General features: G+C 41.8%; 1 protein-coding gene across 1 annotated transcript in view; it reads right to left on the reverse strand.

Moving 5' to 3' along the window:
- Nucleotides 1–4,151, reverse strand: part of abraxas1 (abraxas 1, BRCA1 A complex subunit) — a 28,501-nt gene extending 24,350 nt beyond the window's left edge. The window contains exon 1 of the mRNA XM_069925855.1: nucleotides 3,995–4,151. Coding sequence (XP_069781956.1) covers nucleotides 3,995–4,099 — 105 coding nt within the window. The 5' untranslated portion in view covers nucleotides 4,100–4,151. The remainder of the gene's footprint in view (nucleotides 1–3,994) is intronic.
- Between the last annotated feature and the right edge of the window lie 14,526 nt (nucleotides 4,152–18,677).

The raw sequence follows: 18,677 nt of genomic DNA on the forward strand, positions 1-18,677 counted from the left end.
TACCTCTGTGTACTACCCTTATTGTAATGATACCTGTAAATTATTTCAAACACAGCATTTCTGCAAATTTGAGGAACACCTCACCTTTTCTCTGTGCACTCTCCAACCAGATAACATTAACATTGACCTTCTGGTTTCTGTTAAACCTCTCCCTCCCCACCTTCTTCTCACTATTGCCTTGCCCCCAGTTCTGTCTCCCTCCCTCTCTTCTCTATTTCCTCTGTCTCCTTTCACAGAGCCAAAATCATTTCTCATCTCTTATCATTTCCAATTAACATCTTTTGCTAGTTGGAACTCCTTCCCCAGCTAGTCTTCAGTCTTTTTTATTCATATGCCTTCCTTCTTTTTAAAATACTTATTCCTTGAAGAAGAGCTCAGGCCCAAAACGTTGGCAATATATCTCTTCGTCCGCGAAGCCAAGCCAAAGAAGAAGAAGAATATCTTTGCCTCCAATGGAAGCTGTGAGACTGGCTGAGTTACGCCAGCATTTCTGTGTGATTTTATTCTAATGTCAACAGCTACTTTAAAAATCTTTGAAGCTATCTGGAATGGTTTTGCTTTGCAGATCATATTGAACAACGTTCTCTCCAAATGGTGAACTACTCTTCCAGTTTCAGAACTTATTTCCTTTGCCCTTCAGTTTTCTGCATGATTGTTGTAAGGATCCCACAGGTTAAGAACCAGGCCAAAGTTGAAGTACAAAGCACACACTTATTTTGGGGATGCAAACAGGGCAAAATGCTAAACAAATCTATACACACTTACACAATAGGCAAGAGGTAATGTACGCTTTGGAAAACGAGGGAGAAATTGACAGAAACTGGAGAAATTACTTAAATACATACATTCAACAGTCAGAATCAAGGTGATACTGCATGCCCCATCCCTTGACCGCTACGGACACGGCTTTTGCTGCCTAACCTCAGGACTCACCCCAACCCAGTGCAAAAGGTGATATGTGCCACGAGGAGTCCAAAGAGGCAGAACAAAGGGGCACATGGTCCTTTATAGTTCTGCAGGTAGTATTGGGGGGCCAATCACTCAGGGAAGGCTGGGCCCGATTGGCTGCTGTGGCCACTGGCTTGAAACCAAGTGCAGGGGTCAGCCGAGGTGATTCACCTGGGCCAATTGGGTGAAGGTCAGGGCTGAGTCCAGGTGGGCTGTCTGGACTGCAGCACCTTGTGATTTAGGTGGGCCAATCGCAAGGGTCACCTTGATGGCTTGAGCGGAGTCCTGACCTTGACTGACAAGCAATAGGAGCACCATTCTCCATTACAATGATCAAACTTCAGGTTGACTGTCAGTTACACCTACCAGAATAGCAGTTTTCCTTAAGGATCGTTCAGTGTCTTCCTTAGCTCCTTGTGGTGCTCAAATTTCCCAAGAATAATTAAAAGGTAGGAGTACCTACCCTTTGCCTTCTAGATAGACTCACACCTTCTTATTCCTGGTCTCTTAAATTTAGTTTCAATCTTTCACAAGTTATCTTACAAGTGACATCCCCAAGGCTTTTAACTAATCCTCTATGAAAACCAACCCAATCTGTTATGAAGTTTCTTGTCCTGATATTCTCTAGTACAAGTGCCCAAGGCATCCAATAGTGTAGAGGAAAATATTATCAGATTTTTAATGTAGATTTTTGAGTATGTGTCTATTGAGCAGTCTATTATGGACCAGAAAATTTACCTTAACCCTCAATGACAAGACTGTTCTTGTCTTTGGGTATGTGAAAGTTGAGCAATTTTATCTTGTCATCTGCTACAATGTGCATACACATCTGGGTTACTTGTGCTACAAATTGTCTTCCATTTGTAATTGCTGCTGAGACCTTCATTCTTGCCTTTTATTTTTCAACCTGCACAAGAACGTAATTGCCCTATTTTCAGGCACACCAAATACTTGGATGTTCAGAAGGTACAAATATTACAATGGTGGTTCCTTGGCTGATACAAAAACATACAGAAATGCTGGAGGAACTCAGCCAGTCTTGCAGTGTTCATTGGAGGTAAAGACATATTACTGACATTTCAGGCTTGAGCCCTTCTTCAAGGAATAAGCAAAGAACATGCCGTTATTTCCTCTGGACACTGCAAGACTGGCCAGGTTCCTCCAGCAATTCTGTGTGTTTTTACTACAATCACAGCATTTGCAGGCTTTCATGTTTCACTTCCTGGCTGATGACATTACCGTTTTGGAAGAACCTGAGAAGGTAATTGACTGCGATAGGACATCATCTTAAGCCATCACATGAAGCTAAACTGGTATTCTTTACTCTGTTACTCAACACACTGTACTGAACGCAAGGTCTCTAACGAGGTGTAATTTTGATTTAGTTCTCCCATTCAGAGAATGGAGATAAAATGCATTCTATACAATAATTGTCCTAATTCGGCAGCATTTGGCTAATATTCTATTGAGATGGTTATTAAGATTTTCTCAACCTTTTGATTGCAGGTTTCAAATTTGTGTTAGTTTACAATAACAGATCTTTGAATGCTGCAGCATGAACCATTTTTTTTTATATAGAACATCTCGAGTTGCTTGGAGCAGTCCATGTGGTTTCTCCAATCAAATTTTGACAGCTAGATTGTTTTCTTCCTTTCACCAATGGTTTGATTATGACTCGCACTGTCACCAGGTTGTTGGCAGAAAGCCATCTCTATTTTTTTTCCTCAATGTTTCAGACACCCTCATAATGGCCTCTAATCTTCCAGTGTGGGATGCCATCATCTCAACTTCTCCCTCAACCTGCATGACATTGTGTTGTTTACTTACTCCCAGTGAGTTCTGACCCACACTCTCTGCCCACTTCAGTAGCAACATACTCCACATCTTGAATGCAAAGGAAGTGTCACTCAATGTCTGTATTTTGACTCCTAAATAATGAACCAGGCTCCTCATTGGGCACAATTCCATGAACTGTCCAGAATTGAGCACCACAGAAGTTGTTGTCAAAGTTGTTGACAGTGTAACATTCTTAATGCAAATACCAGGCACCCAAAAGTTAGACAATTATACACAGAATTCAGCTTGATTCTACCCAGTCTACATGTAATCAGCTCAAGAATCATGACTGCACAAAAGCATTCAAGGAACTAACTTTATTAACAATTTACACATTTTATTTTTCCTTATTTCCATATGCCATCTAGTGACAATTTAACATTTTTCATGAAATGATCAGAATTCTCATCAAGCCAATTATTAGCCCTCAATCTTTAACAGTTTTCGATTGTGCCATTTAATTTAAAAAAGACAGATGGCTGGAACTAATCGCATGAAACAGTTCAAGTAGTAATGGAGTGGATAGAAAAAGGAAAAAGAGGAATGGGAAATGAGAATGGGGGATTGTCAGAGTGGGGAGCACAGAACTGGAGGAGAAAGAGGATAAATGATCTCAGAAGGAGGCGTGGATGGGGGGAGGAGGGTGGGCTTCAGGGATTGAAGAGGTTTGGAAGATTGGAACTTTGAGGAGTGGGGTGGAACAGATGTTGGATGAATAGATACCAGGAGGAGGGATGAAGGGTGCAGAGAGGAGATGGAAGGGGATGACATCTATTCTCTAGGAAGGGGCAAAAATTTTTGCCCAGGGCAAAAATGGGTGATGTTTAGGTAGCGACAAAGATTCCCTGGAGTAGGATAGGAGTGATCTCCTGCGGGTGGGGGTAGGAAAGATTCCCTATTGATGGGCCCAAGGCAGAGTAGCTGGAGGAACTCCAGGAAGTGGTCCCCCTGGGGCGTGCTGATCTCCAGCGAGCAGGGTAAAGACCCAGGTGAGATCCTCTAGTGGTGGGGCAGATTCCCAAGGCAGTGGGTGGGGGAAAATATCTCTAGAGAATGGGGCTGGGGTGCAGGAACGGACCTGAGGAGGAGGGATGGAGACACAGGGATGTCCGAGTAGAGGGTGCCGGGGCCGGGTGGCACAGTGCGGGACCTCGTCAACTCCGGCAACGCCCCTGAGAGAGGTCGAGCGCCCCGGCCCCCCGGTACTCACCGCGTCCGAGTCCACACTGCACAGCTGGAAGGCTAGGGATCCGAACACAAAGCCGGATACGGAGGCCCCGGACACGCCATCCGACTGAACCCAATCCACCGACATGGCACTCTCCGGCCTCGGGGACGAGCGCGTCCACAAATGGCGACCCCAGCGGACGGGATTGAACGTGCGTGCACTCCACGCACGGCGTCATTCGCGCACGCGCACGGCATCATTCGCGCACGTCTCCACGCCGCGGTTCGCTCGCGCTGCACTGCCACCTGACCGCAGAGAAACATAAAGGCTGCAGATGCTTGGACTCCTTGAGCGGACAAAGAATAGGTGCAGGTTCGACAGTATCCATGAATAGAATTGTTTAAAAAACGTTATTCACAATAATACTCTGCACAAAGGAAAGCTGCATTCTTTTCACATTCATACCTTCCCTTTCTGTTCATCGTTACATTCGTTGTCTAATTTGCTACCTTGTGTCCCATTGTTGTTATTCCTCCCTCAGGTCTCAGCCCCTCAGTAACTAAGTTACAGAAGGGCTCTAGGCCGAGGTCCTTCCCTACGAAACCCACACATAGGCTGCGCCAATCCTCAGTGCGTCCCTCAGCATGTCCTCCTGCAGCCTGGAACGTGTCGGTTGGCAGCATTCCCTCTCTGACATCTCAGTGTACTGAACCAACAAGTTTTGGGCAGACCAAAGGGTGTGTTTCACAGAGTTGATGGACTTCCATCAGTTTTGGATACCTATCTTTGCATGTGTCTCCAATATTACGAGCTCCCGTTTTAGTAAAAATGGATTATCACTGTAAGGGATAGTATAGACAGGAGGAACTGAATGGTCATGGTTAGCATTTAACATTTCACACGAGAACCATTACAATGCAAGTCACAGTCCAGCGACAGTTGATACATTGGAAGAACTGATGGAAAGTTTGTCACAGTCTTTTCCAGATTCGATACATTTGCAAAGGCATTGTGATTTTGCAAGGGGAGAACCATTCTGACTGCTGAAGAGAAGGCAGCTCTTTTGGCAGCCATTTTGTAGAATTCAGAGCAAAGCATGCTCTGTGAATGACTGGACCTTTACAGTAGATTGACCTCTGCCAGGAGGTTCTTTTGGGAAGCAAAGTACTTCATTTTGATTGTGACTAACAGTGAAGGTCACTTGGTGAGATTGCTTCATTTTGAGTGTGAGTAACAGTGAATGTCGCTTGGAGAGACTGTCTTGCAAGCTTTGCGGAGGCCATCCAGTTCAAGTCTCACAAAAGGACCAGGAGTATTATGACCACAGCTCATGTGGATGGACATTTCTTCAAAGTCAACACAAGGAGAACTTGTGAATGTGTAGCAGCCACAACTCCAGTCTTCCCATCAGTTCATCATTAATTCTGGGCATCAAATTTCAAAGGCCAAAGCTTCAACACTGAATTTAAGAGACTGAAGTTTGAGGTAACTTTCTAGATTTTGGTTTGTGTATATCTCTCTCTCACACACACACACACACACACACACACACACACACACACACACACACACACACACACACACACACACAGTTAGGAATAGATTTAGTGTTAAGGATATATTAAGAGTTAAGACTATAAGAGTTAGAAGTAAAATTAGTGTTTTAAAATTAAACACTTGCTGGTTCATTGTCTATTGCTGCTCATTCTGCAGTTTTGTAACACCAGGAACGGATGGTAAATCAGAGAGTTCTCTGACACGCTGGTGCTGGGGATGAACCGTGACAAAGACTCCTCTCACACTCAAATTTGGATTTTGAAAAGAGGTAGGTGGATGACTGCCTCCACACCACCTCAATAATCTGGGGGGCAACAGGCCAAGTCTTGGTGCTTGTTTTTGAGCACTGGTGATGAGGCATTCTGCTAGATGTCCTGGATAGTCTGCTCAGGAACCACAGTATCCATTGAATTCTTATCCCTCAGTGTCTGTAGGACATTCTGTGCTGACAACTGCTTGAAGGATGTGGTCAAAGGAAAAACTTTCCCAAGAATGACAGGTAATAAGGCAATGTCCAACTGTTATATGAGGACTGCAGAGAATTGTGTGGTTTCCCTGTATGGAACATTGTGGATTGTGGAGGCTCTTGTGAATTCCTTGTCTGAAACCTAGTTGGAAGTCGCATCATCTGCCTATCAAGGTTGGACTCTGGCCACCCATTAGTGCACACCTTACCATTGGCTCATTTAAATGATTCAGGCTCATCATTGGGCAGACGCCCAGTCCAGAACAGTATAAACTTCAACACATGGGACAGTTCACTCTCTCTCTGCCTCTTGGTCCAAGTCCCCGGACATCACTCCATGTCAGGTCACTACTGTGAACATTGATGGAGGAGTCGTGGGTAAGCTACAGTAGATCAGTGCTAGTATTGAGCCCCACCCCCCTTGGCACAGGGAACTTGGAATGTATTTGGAAGTGTGTGTATGTGCATATGCAGGAGAATGGTCGGGTAAGCAACCATTGGTATTGAGGACCCTTGTGTCTGATGTGCCTGCTTACACTGATACAACTTTTAGTTATATACCATGTAGAAGATAGGTGGCCACTGGTATCGGAGTCCAATCTGGGTCCGATGTGAATGTCTACATAGTTATTAAGTAGTAAGAATGATTAAGTACAATACAACTCTGATTATTAAAAATGGTCGGGATCGACCCATTTTGGATAAATGTTTTTTTTTGGAGAATAGGTCATTTTTTTAAAAACAGCCAAGTAGCAACAGTGAATCACTTGTAATGTGTTTATACAACAACAAACAACAATGGAAGGCTTTTAAGCATTAAAATAATGTTTAATTCTCACCAAAATAAAATGCTGGCCACCGCCAATCACCAACACCTCCCTAACGAGGCCCCGCTCATTCCAGGAGCCCGAGGTCTGCTGCTGCCGGTGCCAGGAGCCCGAGGTCTGCTGCTGCCGGTGCCAGGAGCCCGAGGTCTGCTGCTGCCGGTGCCAGGAGCCCGAGGTCTGCTGCTGCCGGTGCCAGGAGCCCGAGGTCTGCTGCTGCCGGTGCCAGGAGCCCGAGGTCTGCTGCTGCTGGAGCTGGCAGCCCAAGGTCTGACATCCCAGTCAATTTGGCTCTGAAAAAACTTTGGATAAATGAGGATTTCAGATATTCTCGTTTATCCAAAAAAAATTTTTTTAATTCAGATAACTGAGGATTTTGGATAATCGGAGTTGTACTGTATCATATGATGTCTTCCCCTGTTTATTTCCTGTGTACAATAATGTTACCTTTGTGACACTTGTGTCTAGACTTGACTCTCTGTGAACCCACAGAAACTGATACTATTGTCTTGGGTAAACTTATACCTCTCATTTTGATCGTTTTAGATTGGTCACAGTGTTTGAACTACCGAAAGAAAATAGACACACACTCACACCGAGAACAGTTCAGTTTATACAAGTCTTTATTACTAAATAGCTAGCTGAATTCACACTACAATATGCAAGCCCATCCCAATTATACTTATCAATGCCTGGACTGGTCCCAACTGCCGAAGCGAGGCAATGACTGACATTGTAATAGGTTGTCGGGGCGCCGGTAGCAGCTTCTCTACCTCCCTTGACCGGGACGTTAGCTGGATTCTTCTTGCTGAGAGATGTTTCCACCTCTTGGAGAGTCTCAAACTTCAGCAGTGGGACCATGGCTTATATTACCCAAAAGTTGTTTACTTCAGATCTTATCTCTGAACAAATGATTTAATTCTCTTCAAGGTCTCCTGACAGTCTGCGACCAACAAAAGAAAATGCATCTCTGGGCCTCATGGTGGAAGTTGGATATGTCTACTGATTCATATGCATCCCTGGGCCCCATAGTGTAAATTTAGATTATGTCTTCTGATTCAACTGCATCCTGGGCCCCATGGTGGAATTTAGGTGTGTCTACTAAATATGCATCCTGGGCCTCATGGTGTAAATTAGATTATGTCTGCTCTGCTGATTCTAAAAAAAACAAACAGGTTCTCAGCCTTGCAGCTGCAGAAGTAAAAAAAAAACACAGTTTAAATCTTCCATTACAACTATTCCCAACACAACATCATTGTGAGCCATGGGGCTAGGCCCTTCTTTCACAATACCTCAGCACATAGCTGCTCTTGGTGCCCTTGTATTTTGGTTCCATACACAGCCTGATGCAGCCAAACAAGAAAATGGTCATCAGGATAAGGGCCAGGGTGAATATGCCTTGCCCTCATCTGGTGACCTTTTGGACCCTTTCCATTTTGGATCTCCATATGAACCTGATGACTGCTCTGATGATCGCTCAGGCAGAGGTGTGGGGGATGGGCCATATCTACGCCACGTAGACAAAAGTTAAAGAATTTCATGTATGTTACATAATAAATGTAGTATTACATGACAATAATGGAATCTTTATTTACCTTTTACAGCAGTACCCAGAGCACCTCACACCTGATGACCACGTTCTTGTTATTGAGAAGGATCATGGCTCCCACAGACCCAATTTCTCGTGGACCTTTGCAATCTGCTCTGACTAATTTTTGTTACATTTTGGCCCTTCTAAATTAGATCCCCAAAACATTCAGATAGTCAGATCTGACGGTAAAAGGGATGGCGAACCAGTAAGATCAGTTATCAAAGAGCATTGCCCTGCTCTTCTACCCATTAACACTTGGCACCTGTGCCAACTCAAACAGCAGAAGATGCTGATCAGATTGTGGACTATTGGTGTGTATGAACAGAACAACATGAGTAGAAATGGTCAGTTGATATCTCGGGTGTGCACATTTTATCAAGTCTAACAGAATAAGTGCAATTACAGTTATAAATGGGGAGAGAAGCTGGAGGAGGGTCCTGGGAGGGACAGAATGTGTGGGAAGTGGAGAGATAAGAAGTAGAAACTATTTAGAAGAGGGATAGAGAAATAAAAAATAAGTACAGGTATAGGTAAAGAAGAGATGGGAACAGTGGAAACACATGGGGGTAGGGGGTTACCTAAAATTACAGAAATCAAAATTCATGCCATTAGGTTATAGTCTGTCAAGGATGTAAATGATAAGTTGTTCCTCAACTTTACTGTACCTTGCCAGGCCCTGACAATGGATGAGGCCAAGAACAGATGTGTTACTGTAGGAATGCTTTGGGGAGATAAAAGGGTGGCTATAGGAAGCTCATTTAAACCCACAGAATGCAGGTGTTCGGCGAAGTAGTCACCCAATCTGTGTTTTTTCTCTCAAATCAACCTTCCCCTCTCCCTCCATATCCACTTATAGTTAGAGCTAAATCTTTGAGACTTACTTGTCCTCTCTTCCCTGCTCACCCCCTTAAGCACTTCCCACTGTATCTGCAGAAAATGCAAAATTTGTCCCTACAACTCCTGCCTCACCTCCATCCAGGGTCACAAACAGACTTCCAGGTGAGGCAGAGCTTCACATGCACATTATCCAACCTAATCCACTGCATTTGGTGTACTCTGCCTGGCCTCCTCGACATGGCAGGTAAGGCCAGCATTTATTGCACACCCTTAATTACTCTTGAGTAGCTGGTAATGAATCAAGTTCTTGAACTGCATTTCTTCTGATGACGATGCTCCCACAGTGCTGTTGAGGAGTAAGTACCAGGGTTTATACCTACTGATTATGAAGGATTGCTAGGGATTATTCAGATGATAGACAAATCTGTGGGCCTGCTCAGATATATCAGATATATTAATTACACAATGAATAGTAGGGATCTGGGGAGTATTGGAGAGCAGACTGAGGGATCTAGGAGTTCCTTGAAAGTGATGTGACAAGTAGATAGGGTGGTCAAAAAGGCTTTTGGCACATTGGCCTTCATCAGTCAGAGAACTAAGTATAGACGTTAGGAGGTCATGTTTCAGTTATATAAAATGCCGAGGAGGCCCCATTTGCAGTATTGCTTTTAGTTTCAGTCACCATGCTATCAGAATGATATTGTCAAGCTGGAGTTGGGTCAGAGAAGATTCACTGCTGAATCCTCTGGAGGTGTCATGGGTCTATCAGTGAAACACTGAGGAAGGAGGGTGCCCACTTGATAAACCAGAAGATGCCACCATTCACCGCTACCCCTCCCCCCCACCCCAGAGTCTAGGTAGCAAGTCTCAGGAGTCTAATAAGGGATATTAACATCTAATCCTACATAACATACCGGTGCTGACTTTCTGTTTTTTTGTATGAAGAAATCACAATCACTTTGAATACCAAAATTAAATAGTACAGAGTACACATATTTTCTACTTTCATTCACATTTATTCTCATTATGTTTTATCTGCCCCATTTATATCAGTGCAGACTTTTTGTGCCCATTGCATTAATTACATGCCAGGAATTTTCTATGGTGGTATTGCAGGTAGTGGAGCAGATGCAAACACCTGTCCACATAATTCTCCCTGTGAATGCATGGGTTTTTCTTGCGTCCTCCACATTCCTCCAACACCCAAATGCTGCTTGTTTTGGATTCCTATCAGAAAGCTGCCGTTATTGTTGATTTAAAATTCAAATTAGAATTCTGTGAATTTTTTTTGTAGATCTAAAATAGCACTGCAAGCTGCTTGTATAAACCTTTCAATGCATCTCTGTACATGTGACAATAAAAAATAATAATTCTGAAAAAAAAATAATTGGGGACCTGGATTAATGGATTTGCTATGAAATCCTGCAAAACTGCAAAGGGCCAAATGATCTCCTATGTCATAATGAAATATGGAGCCATGATGATTCAAGACAATTTGGGAATTCCCTCTCAACATTTGTATAATTAAAATCCCAACCGCTGAGGAGAAAAAATTGTAACCTTGGAAAGAAAAACTGCTCATCGTGACACCTCATCATACCCCCTTTCCATTGAGTTACCTCTTGAACCAAAGCCTTTTGTTGTGCATAGGCAGGAGCCATTTGTACATAAAGTCTTTTTTTGTGCATATCGCTTAAGAAAATGTACAAAATGTTCTCTTTTCCAAACCACAATGTTATTTCTCTGAGAAAGCGCACAAGCTTATCTATCCATATTTTAAATTATTATTATCGATCAACATTTGTAACAAGAATTTGGAAAGCTGCTTAACCATTGCTTTGGGAAAGTACATTGAATATGAGCCAGACCTTAATACTTCTCCTTAAGAATTGTATATTTAAATACATACAGTACATTGTATGTTAAGTCTAAACCACTGTATCAGACACAGTTTGCTTGCATTGGGTCAGTCCATGCCAATAACTACTTTATTTTGCACTATAAATGCAGAGTGATCATGAAAGAGGAACAACATTCCATTTGGAATTGAGTAAGAAACCAAAAGAAAGGAAGCTGTGGGGGAGAGGGGAAAAAAGAGGTAGTAATCTTGAGAACTATTTCAGACACACTGTGGAAAGAACAACTACAAGAAATTCAAACTAAAAATAAATAAATTGTACTAATGTAGGATTAGTGTAAATGGTTGGCCAATGGTAGCATGCACTCGATGGACCATAGGGCCTGTTGTGTGTTGTATGATACTGTGACTCTACCAGAGGGTCAGTGCAGAGAAGACCTACCTCAGGTCCTGACCCTTGACATTGTGCCTACTAGTCGATGACAGCTTGTAAAGACACTGACTCACGGTTCTGGAGACCTAGGTTTAACCTTGACCTCAAGTACATTCTTCCTAACTCCATGAGGGTTTTCTCTAGCTTCCTAAAATATTCCAAAGACGTGTATAATGGCCACTAAACAATGAGTGCCCCATGTCGTAAACAATCTACTCTGTAATTAACTGGGATTAAAAGGGTTTGGACAGTGAAAGGCTACAACTACCTTCAACAAATTCTATTGTGACAACAGAAACACTAAAAATGTTTGGAAACATGCTGGGTTCATTGCAGGTAATAGGTCGCTAAACATGCACAATTAGAGATGGCTGGTATTTTGCAAATCCAAGTTGCTTTTTATGTCACAATGGGCTCCAGACATAGAGGGCCCTGTCATTCACTCCAACAATGACTTTTTGATCGAATGAATAAATTGCTCAGTTAAAATGGTTTGTCTTTAGCCTCATGACCCATATGTATTAAATTTATTTTTATATCATTACCATACCATACTCTGAACCCTTCTCCATTAACAATGGTGTGAAGCAAGGCTGTGTTCTCGAACCAACCCTCTTTTCAATCTTCTTCAGCATGATGCTGAACCAAGCCATGAAAGACCTCAACAATGAAGACGCTGTTTACATCCGGTACCGCATGGATGGCAGTCTCTTCAATCTGAGGCGCCTGCAAGCTCACACCAAGACACAAGAGAAACTTGTCCGTGAACTACTCTTTGCAGACGATGCCGCTTTAGTTGCCCATTCAGAGCCAGCTCTTCAGCGCTTGACGTCCTGTTTTGCGGAAACTGCCAAAATGTTTGGCCTGGAAGTCAGCCTGAAGAAAACTGAGGTCCTCCATCAGCCAGCTCCCCACCATGACTACCAGCCCCCTCACATCTCCATCGGGCACACAAAACTCAAAACGGTCAACCAGTTTACCTATCTCGGCTGCACCATTCCATCAGATGCAAGGATCGACAACGAGATAGACAACAGACTCGCCAAGGCAAATAGCGCCTTTGGAAGACTACACAAAAGAGTCTGGAAAAACAACCAACTGAAAAACCTCACAAAGATAAGTGTATACAGAGACATTGTCATACCCACACTCCTGTTCGGCTCCGAATCATGGGTCCTCTACCGGCATCACCTACGGCTCCTAGAACGCTTCCACCAGCGTTGTCTCCGCTCCATCCTCAACATTCATTGGAGCGCTTTCATCCCTAATGTCGAAGTACTCGAGATGGCAGAGGTCGACAGCATCGAGTCCACGCTGCTGAAGATCCAGCTGCGCTGGGTGGGTCACGTCTCCAGAATTGGAGGACCATTGCCTTCCCAAGATCGTGTTATATGGCGAGCTCTCCACTGGACACCGTGACAGAGGTGCAGCAAAGAAAAGGTACAAGGACTGCCTAAAGAAATCTCTTGGTGCCTGCCACATTGACCACCGCCAGTGGGCTGATAACGCCTCAAACCGTGCATCTTGGCACCTCACAGTTTGGCGGGCAGCAACCTCCTTTGAAGAAGACCGCAGAGCCCACCTCACTGACAAAAGGCAAAGGAGGAAAAACCCAACACCCAACCCCAACCAACCAATTTTCCCTTGCAACCGCTGCAATCGTGTCTGCCTGTCCCGCATCGGACTTGTCAGCCACAAACGAGCCTGCAGCTGACGTGGACATTTTACCCCCTCCATAAATCTTCGTCCGCGAAGCCAAGCCAAAGATATCATTACCATCAAGGTAAGCACCAATGACACAAGTACAGTTGAATGCTCAGGTAAAGGTAGGTTCATGTATCCACAGTAAAAGTTTAATTTCTCAACAACATGGCCAATTGCCCATCCAACTGATAAGTCTGGCACTTAGTTTAGGATGTTAGTGATTTTTGGTATCTGGTAAATCTGAGAGACTATAAAATAGCTGGTGAGCTAAAGAGAAATTGGTATTTCTCTTATAATTCTTAAATTGTTAGTTCTATAATTTGAATGTTTTACTCTCTCTTCTGACTTTAAAGTAATCGCCTTAAGTTTCATGGTTCAAAACAACTCTTAAGAATGATTTTAAAAATTCCATTCATAGGAATTTCAGTGGGTAATCTTGAACTCTGCAGTCTGTGAAGCAACCATGTAGTGATGGTCCAGGATTTTAAACTAATGTTAAGACACACTGTTAGTTCCAAGGCAACATGCTTTGTGATTTAGGAGCTGCTGCAGTTGTGGATTATCCTTCCAGGTAGCAGAGGCTGCTGGTTTGCAAATGGTGATGATGATCAATCCAATTGCTGCAGTCACCACGGAGACTGCCTTACTGAGCTGGTAGTGAGGAGAGTGAATAATTGAATTGCTTGTACAGTTATAATCAATTAGATTAATTTCTTGTGCACGATCTCTTCCCATATTGAAGCAAACCATAGCCACACATAGAATGTCATGAATAATGGTAGAGGCAGGGACTGCCTCAATGTTTGTGTGCACTTACAAGGTTTAATAACTGAGCATCCAACTTTAACAGCAGGGATCACAAGAAAGCAAGTCATCATTTTGGTATTCTACATTGTGACCCTGAGCTTCTGATTTCCCAAAGCCTTTTCATCAATTGCAGAGAACAACATGGGAGAGTGAATCTTTACTTTCCACTCACTAGCCCAGTGTTTCTCAACCTTTTTATTTCCACTCACATACCACTTTAAGTATTCCCTATGCCATAGGTGCTTTGTGATTTGTAAGGAATTGCTTTAGGTGGTACGTGGGTGGTTTGAAAACCACTGTTTTAATCATACCTAATTGACTCGTTATGTGCACGGTTTCATAACTAGAAAGGAAGTGGGCCAATGACAATTTTTCTCAAGGAAAATATTTCAGTAACAATTGGGTCTAGGGCAGTGATTCTCAACCTTCCCTTCCCACCCACATACCACCTTAAGCAATCCCTTACTAACCACAGAGCACTTATGGCATAGGGATTACTTAAAATGGTATGTGAGTGGAAAGAAAAAAGTTGAGAATCACTCGGCTTGCCCCTTTTCTACTGGTGACCCATTTAATTGGCTGTGCAGTGTCCCGGGATAGGAAGCCCTTTCCTATGTGCCATTTCCACTGGGCCACCCTTAATTGGGACACTAATTGCTTTTCCACTGAACACACTCATCCCCAGGGATCGGAGTGTTCTACCTTCAACTGAAAATGGGTGACTTTCTGCTGTCCCTTTTCCACTGGTTATATCAGCACACCGGCATCAGCAAATGGCGGGGATATGAGTAGGGGTAGAGGCGGTTAATCCCCGGCGTGAAATGATGTCATTTGACTCTGGCGTTTGAACAACGTTTCTTTTCCACTGGTCTCTGTCCCAGTAAATTCCTGGTGTAACACTATTAATATTTGGGGAGAATTTACAAGATTTAGAGTAGGTCACATACATACACACATTTTAAAACAGATCTTATTTGAAAGACTGAAGAATTCACATTGCAGGATCTCTTGGAGAATGGAAGCACCTTTCACAAGTAGGTGTTAATTGAACTGACATCATAAAATGCTTGACCGAGGAGTCACGTGATGGAGTAGTGGCCGGACGGTGAACTCCAGCCCTCTCCAAAAAAGTCGGGAAAAACAAAGGAAAACACAAAGGCACAGAAATAAAAGTTAAAGAAAAGTGAGTGTAAAGGTGGAAAGAAGATGGCGACAAAAAAAGAAAAATCGAAAGCAACGGTAAGAAGAGAGGAAGAGAAGACAACAGAGGAAGAAGGTGAAGGCCTTACCTGTTCGAAGAGGCCCGCGGTGGAGAGAGAAACCCGCTCCCTCAGTTCGGTAGATAGTGGACTACAAAAATGGCTCGCTGAGCCGAGTAAAAGTGCGCAACCGCGCATGAAAAAAAACACACCAACGGGAGGGGGGACCAGCTGGGGAGTCGATCTCCACAGCCGGCAACGACAGCTGCAGAACACCTGCAGCAAGAAGAGAACACAGAAGACAATGGAAACAAGAAAGAAGAGAAGAAAAGGGCAACAAAGAAACAACAGATGGCCAACCCAGAGGAAGAGGAAGAGGAAGAGGACAGTGAAATAGAAGAAGAGGGGAAAGGCAAGATAAAGGTGGTACTTTCTCTTATTAAAGGATACATGGAGTCATTTAAAGAATGGCAAACACAGGAATTTAATGATTTAAGAAGAAGAATAAACAACAGAAGAGAAAATGAACAAAATAGATATGACCTTAACAGAAATGGGAAAGAAAATGGACAAGATGGAAGAGCGGGCAGTAGCAGCAGAAATGGAGGTAGAAGACTTAAAAAAGAAATTGGAGGAATCTAATAAAAAAGCGATAGAGACACAAGAACTGTTAGCTCAAAAAATAGATATAATGGAAAATTATAACAGAAGAAATAACATAAAGATAGTGGGCCTTAAGGAAGATGAAGAAGGCAAGAATATGAGGGAGTTTATAAAAGATTGGATCCCTAAGACCCTAGGATGTTCAGAACTACAGCAAGAAATGGAAATAGAAAGGGCACATAGAGCATTGGCCTCTAAACCACAACCACAACAAAAACCAAGATCTATTGTAGTAAAATTCCTAAGATATACTACAAGAGAAAAGGTACTGGAGAAGACAATGGAAAAAGTAAGAGAGGGCAACAAACCACTGGAGTATAAAGGGCAAAAAATCTTCATTTATCCAGATATAAGTTTTGAACTCCTAAAGAAGAGAAAGGAGTTCAATACAGCAAAGGCGATTTTATGGAAGAAAGGGTATAAATTTATACAAAAGCATCCAGCGGTATTGAAAATATTTATTCCAGGACAACAAAACAGACTATTCTCGGACCCAGAAGAAGCACGAAAATTTGCAGAACAATTACAAAAATAGACTGAGGGATGAAGACGGGGAATGAGAGTAAAAATGATCATGATTGATATGTATGTGGGTAAAGAGGTATAAGAGTGAATAGATACAATGTGCATACGTGAATGTATCTGTACTTAGAGGAAAATATAGATAGTATAGACAAGAATTAATAAGGGAAGGTAATGGAATAGAGAGAATAAGGAGAGAATTAAAAGAGTGACCTTTGTTACATATGAAAAGTGAAATCTTTTCTGGGGGGGCTGGGTGGGGGGAAATAGCGGTCACTGCAAAATCAGTTGATGCTTGTGAGTGGATTCGCAAACCCAAATGGAGAGGGGAGATGTGGTTGTCCGACAAGGGATAAAGGACAACTCAGGAGGGGAAGGGGAGATTGGGGATAAAGAAGATATAAATAGGAGAATAAGGAAAATGTTGGATGTTGTAGGAATGTTGTCTTATAAAGAGTTGAAAATAAGAAAACAGAAATGGAAAAGGAGGAAAGGTAATGATGGAAAAACGGAAAGAGAAGATAAACAAAGTATAAAATGGCTACGCTGAACTATATAACTTTAAATATTAATGGAATACATAACCAAATTAAAAGGAAGAAACTACTAAATTTACTGAAAAAGGAAAAAAATTGATATAGCATTTGTCCAAGAAACACACTTAACTGAATTGGAGCACAAGAAATTAAAGAGAGATTGGGTAGGACATGTAACAGCAGCATCGTATAATTCAAAAGCAAGAGGAGTGGCTATATTAATTAGTAAAAATGTGCCATTTAAAATAGAAGAGGAAATAATAGATCCAGCAGGGAGATATGTTATGATAAAATGTCAGATATATTCAGAGTTTTGGAATCTACTTAATTTATATTCACCTAACGAAGAAGATCAAAAGTTTATGCAAGATATCTTTTTGAAGGTAGTTAATACACAAGGGAACATACTAATAGGAGGGGATTTCAACCTGAATTTGGATCCAAATATGGATAAAACGGGGAAAAAAATTAACAGAAAGAACAAAGTAACCAAATTTATAATTAAATCAATGCAAGAAATGAAACTTTTGGATATATGGAGGAAACAAAACCCAAAAGAAAAGGAATACTCATACTACTCGGCTAGACATAAAACATACTCAAGAATAGACCTATTTTTGTTATCAGCTAGTATGCAGGATAGAGTAAGAAAAACAGAATATAAAGCGAGAATACTATCGGACCATTCACCCTTAATATTGACAGTAAAGCTAGAGGACATCCCTCCAAGAATGTATAGATGGAGATTAAACCCCATGCTACTTAAAAGACAGGATTTTAGAGAATTTATTGAAAAACAATTAAAAATGTATTTTGAAGTAAATACGGAATCAGTGGAAGATAAGTTTATACTATGGGATGCAATGAAAGCATTCATTAGAGGGCAAATAATAAGTTATGTAACCAAGATGAAGAAGGACTATAATCAGGAAACCGAGCAGTTGGAAAGGGAAATAGTAAACATAGAAAAAAAATTAGCAATGAAGGAAGATACAACTAAAAGAAGAGAATTGGCGGATAAAAAAAATAAAATATGAAACATTACAAACATATAAGGTAGAGAAGAATATAATGAAGACAAAACAGAAATATTATGAACTAGGTGAAAAAACGCACAAAATCCTAGCATGGCAGCTTAAGACAGAACAAGCTAAGAAAATGGTATTGGCATCAAGGAAAAAAGACAAACAAATTACATATAATCCAAAAGAAATTAAGGAAAACTTTAGAGAATTCTATGAACAATTATACCGAACTGAAAACGAAGGGAAAGAAGGGAAAATAGATGAATTTTTGACTAAAATTGAACTACCAAAACTACAAATAGAGGAACAAAATAAATTAACAGAACCATTTGGAACAGTAGAAATACAAGAGATAATAAAAAAATTACCAAATAATAAGACACCAGGAGAGGATGGATTTCCAATAGAATTCTACAAAACATTTAAAGACTTATTAATACCGCCCCTCCTGGATGTTATCAACCAGATTGATGAAACGCAAAGCTTACCAGATTCATGTAAAACAGCAATAATTACAGTAATACTAAAACAAGGGAAAGATCCACTCTCACCAGCGTCATATAGACCAATATCTTTGCTAAACACAGATTATAAGATAATAGCTAAACTATTAGCAAACAGATTAGCAGAACAGGTACCGAAAATGGTAAATTTAGACCAAACTGGATTTATCAAAAAAAGACGCACAACAGACAATATTTGT

The sequence above is a fragment of the Narcine bancroftii genome, chromosome 3, assembly GCF_036971445.1.
Source record: "Narcine bancroftii isolate sNarBan1 chromosome 3, sNarBan1.hap1, whole genome shotgun sequence".
Classification (NCBI taxonomy): domain Eukaryota; kingdom Metazoa; phylum Chordata; class Chondrichthyes; order Torpediniformes; family Narcinidae; genus Narcine; species Narcine bancroftii.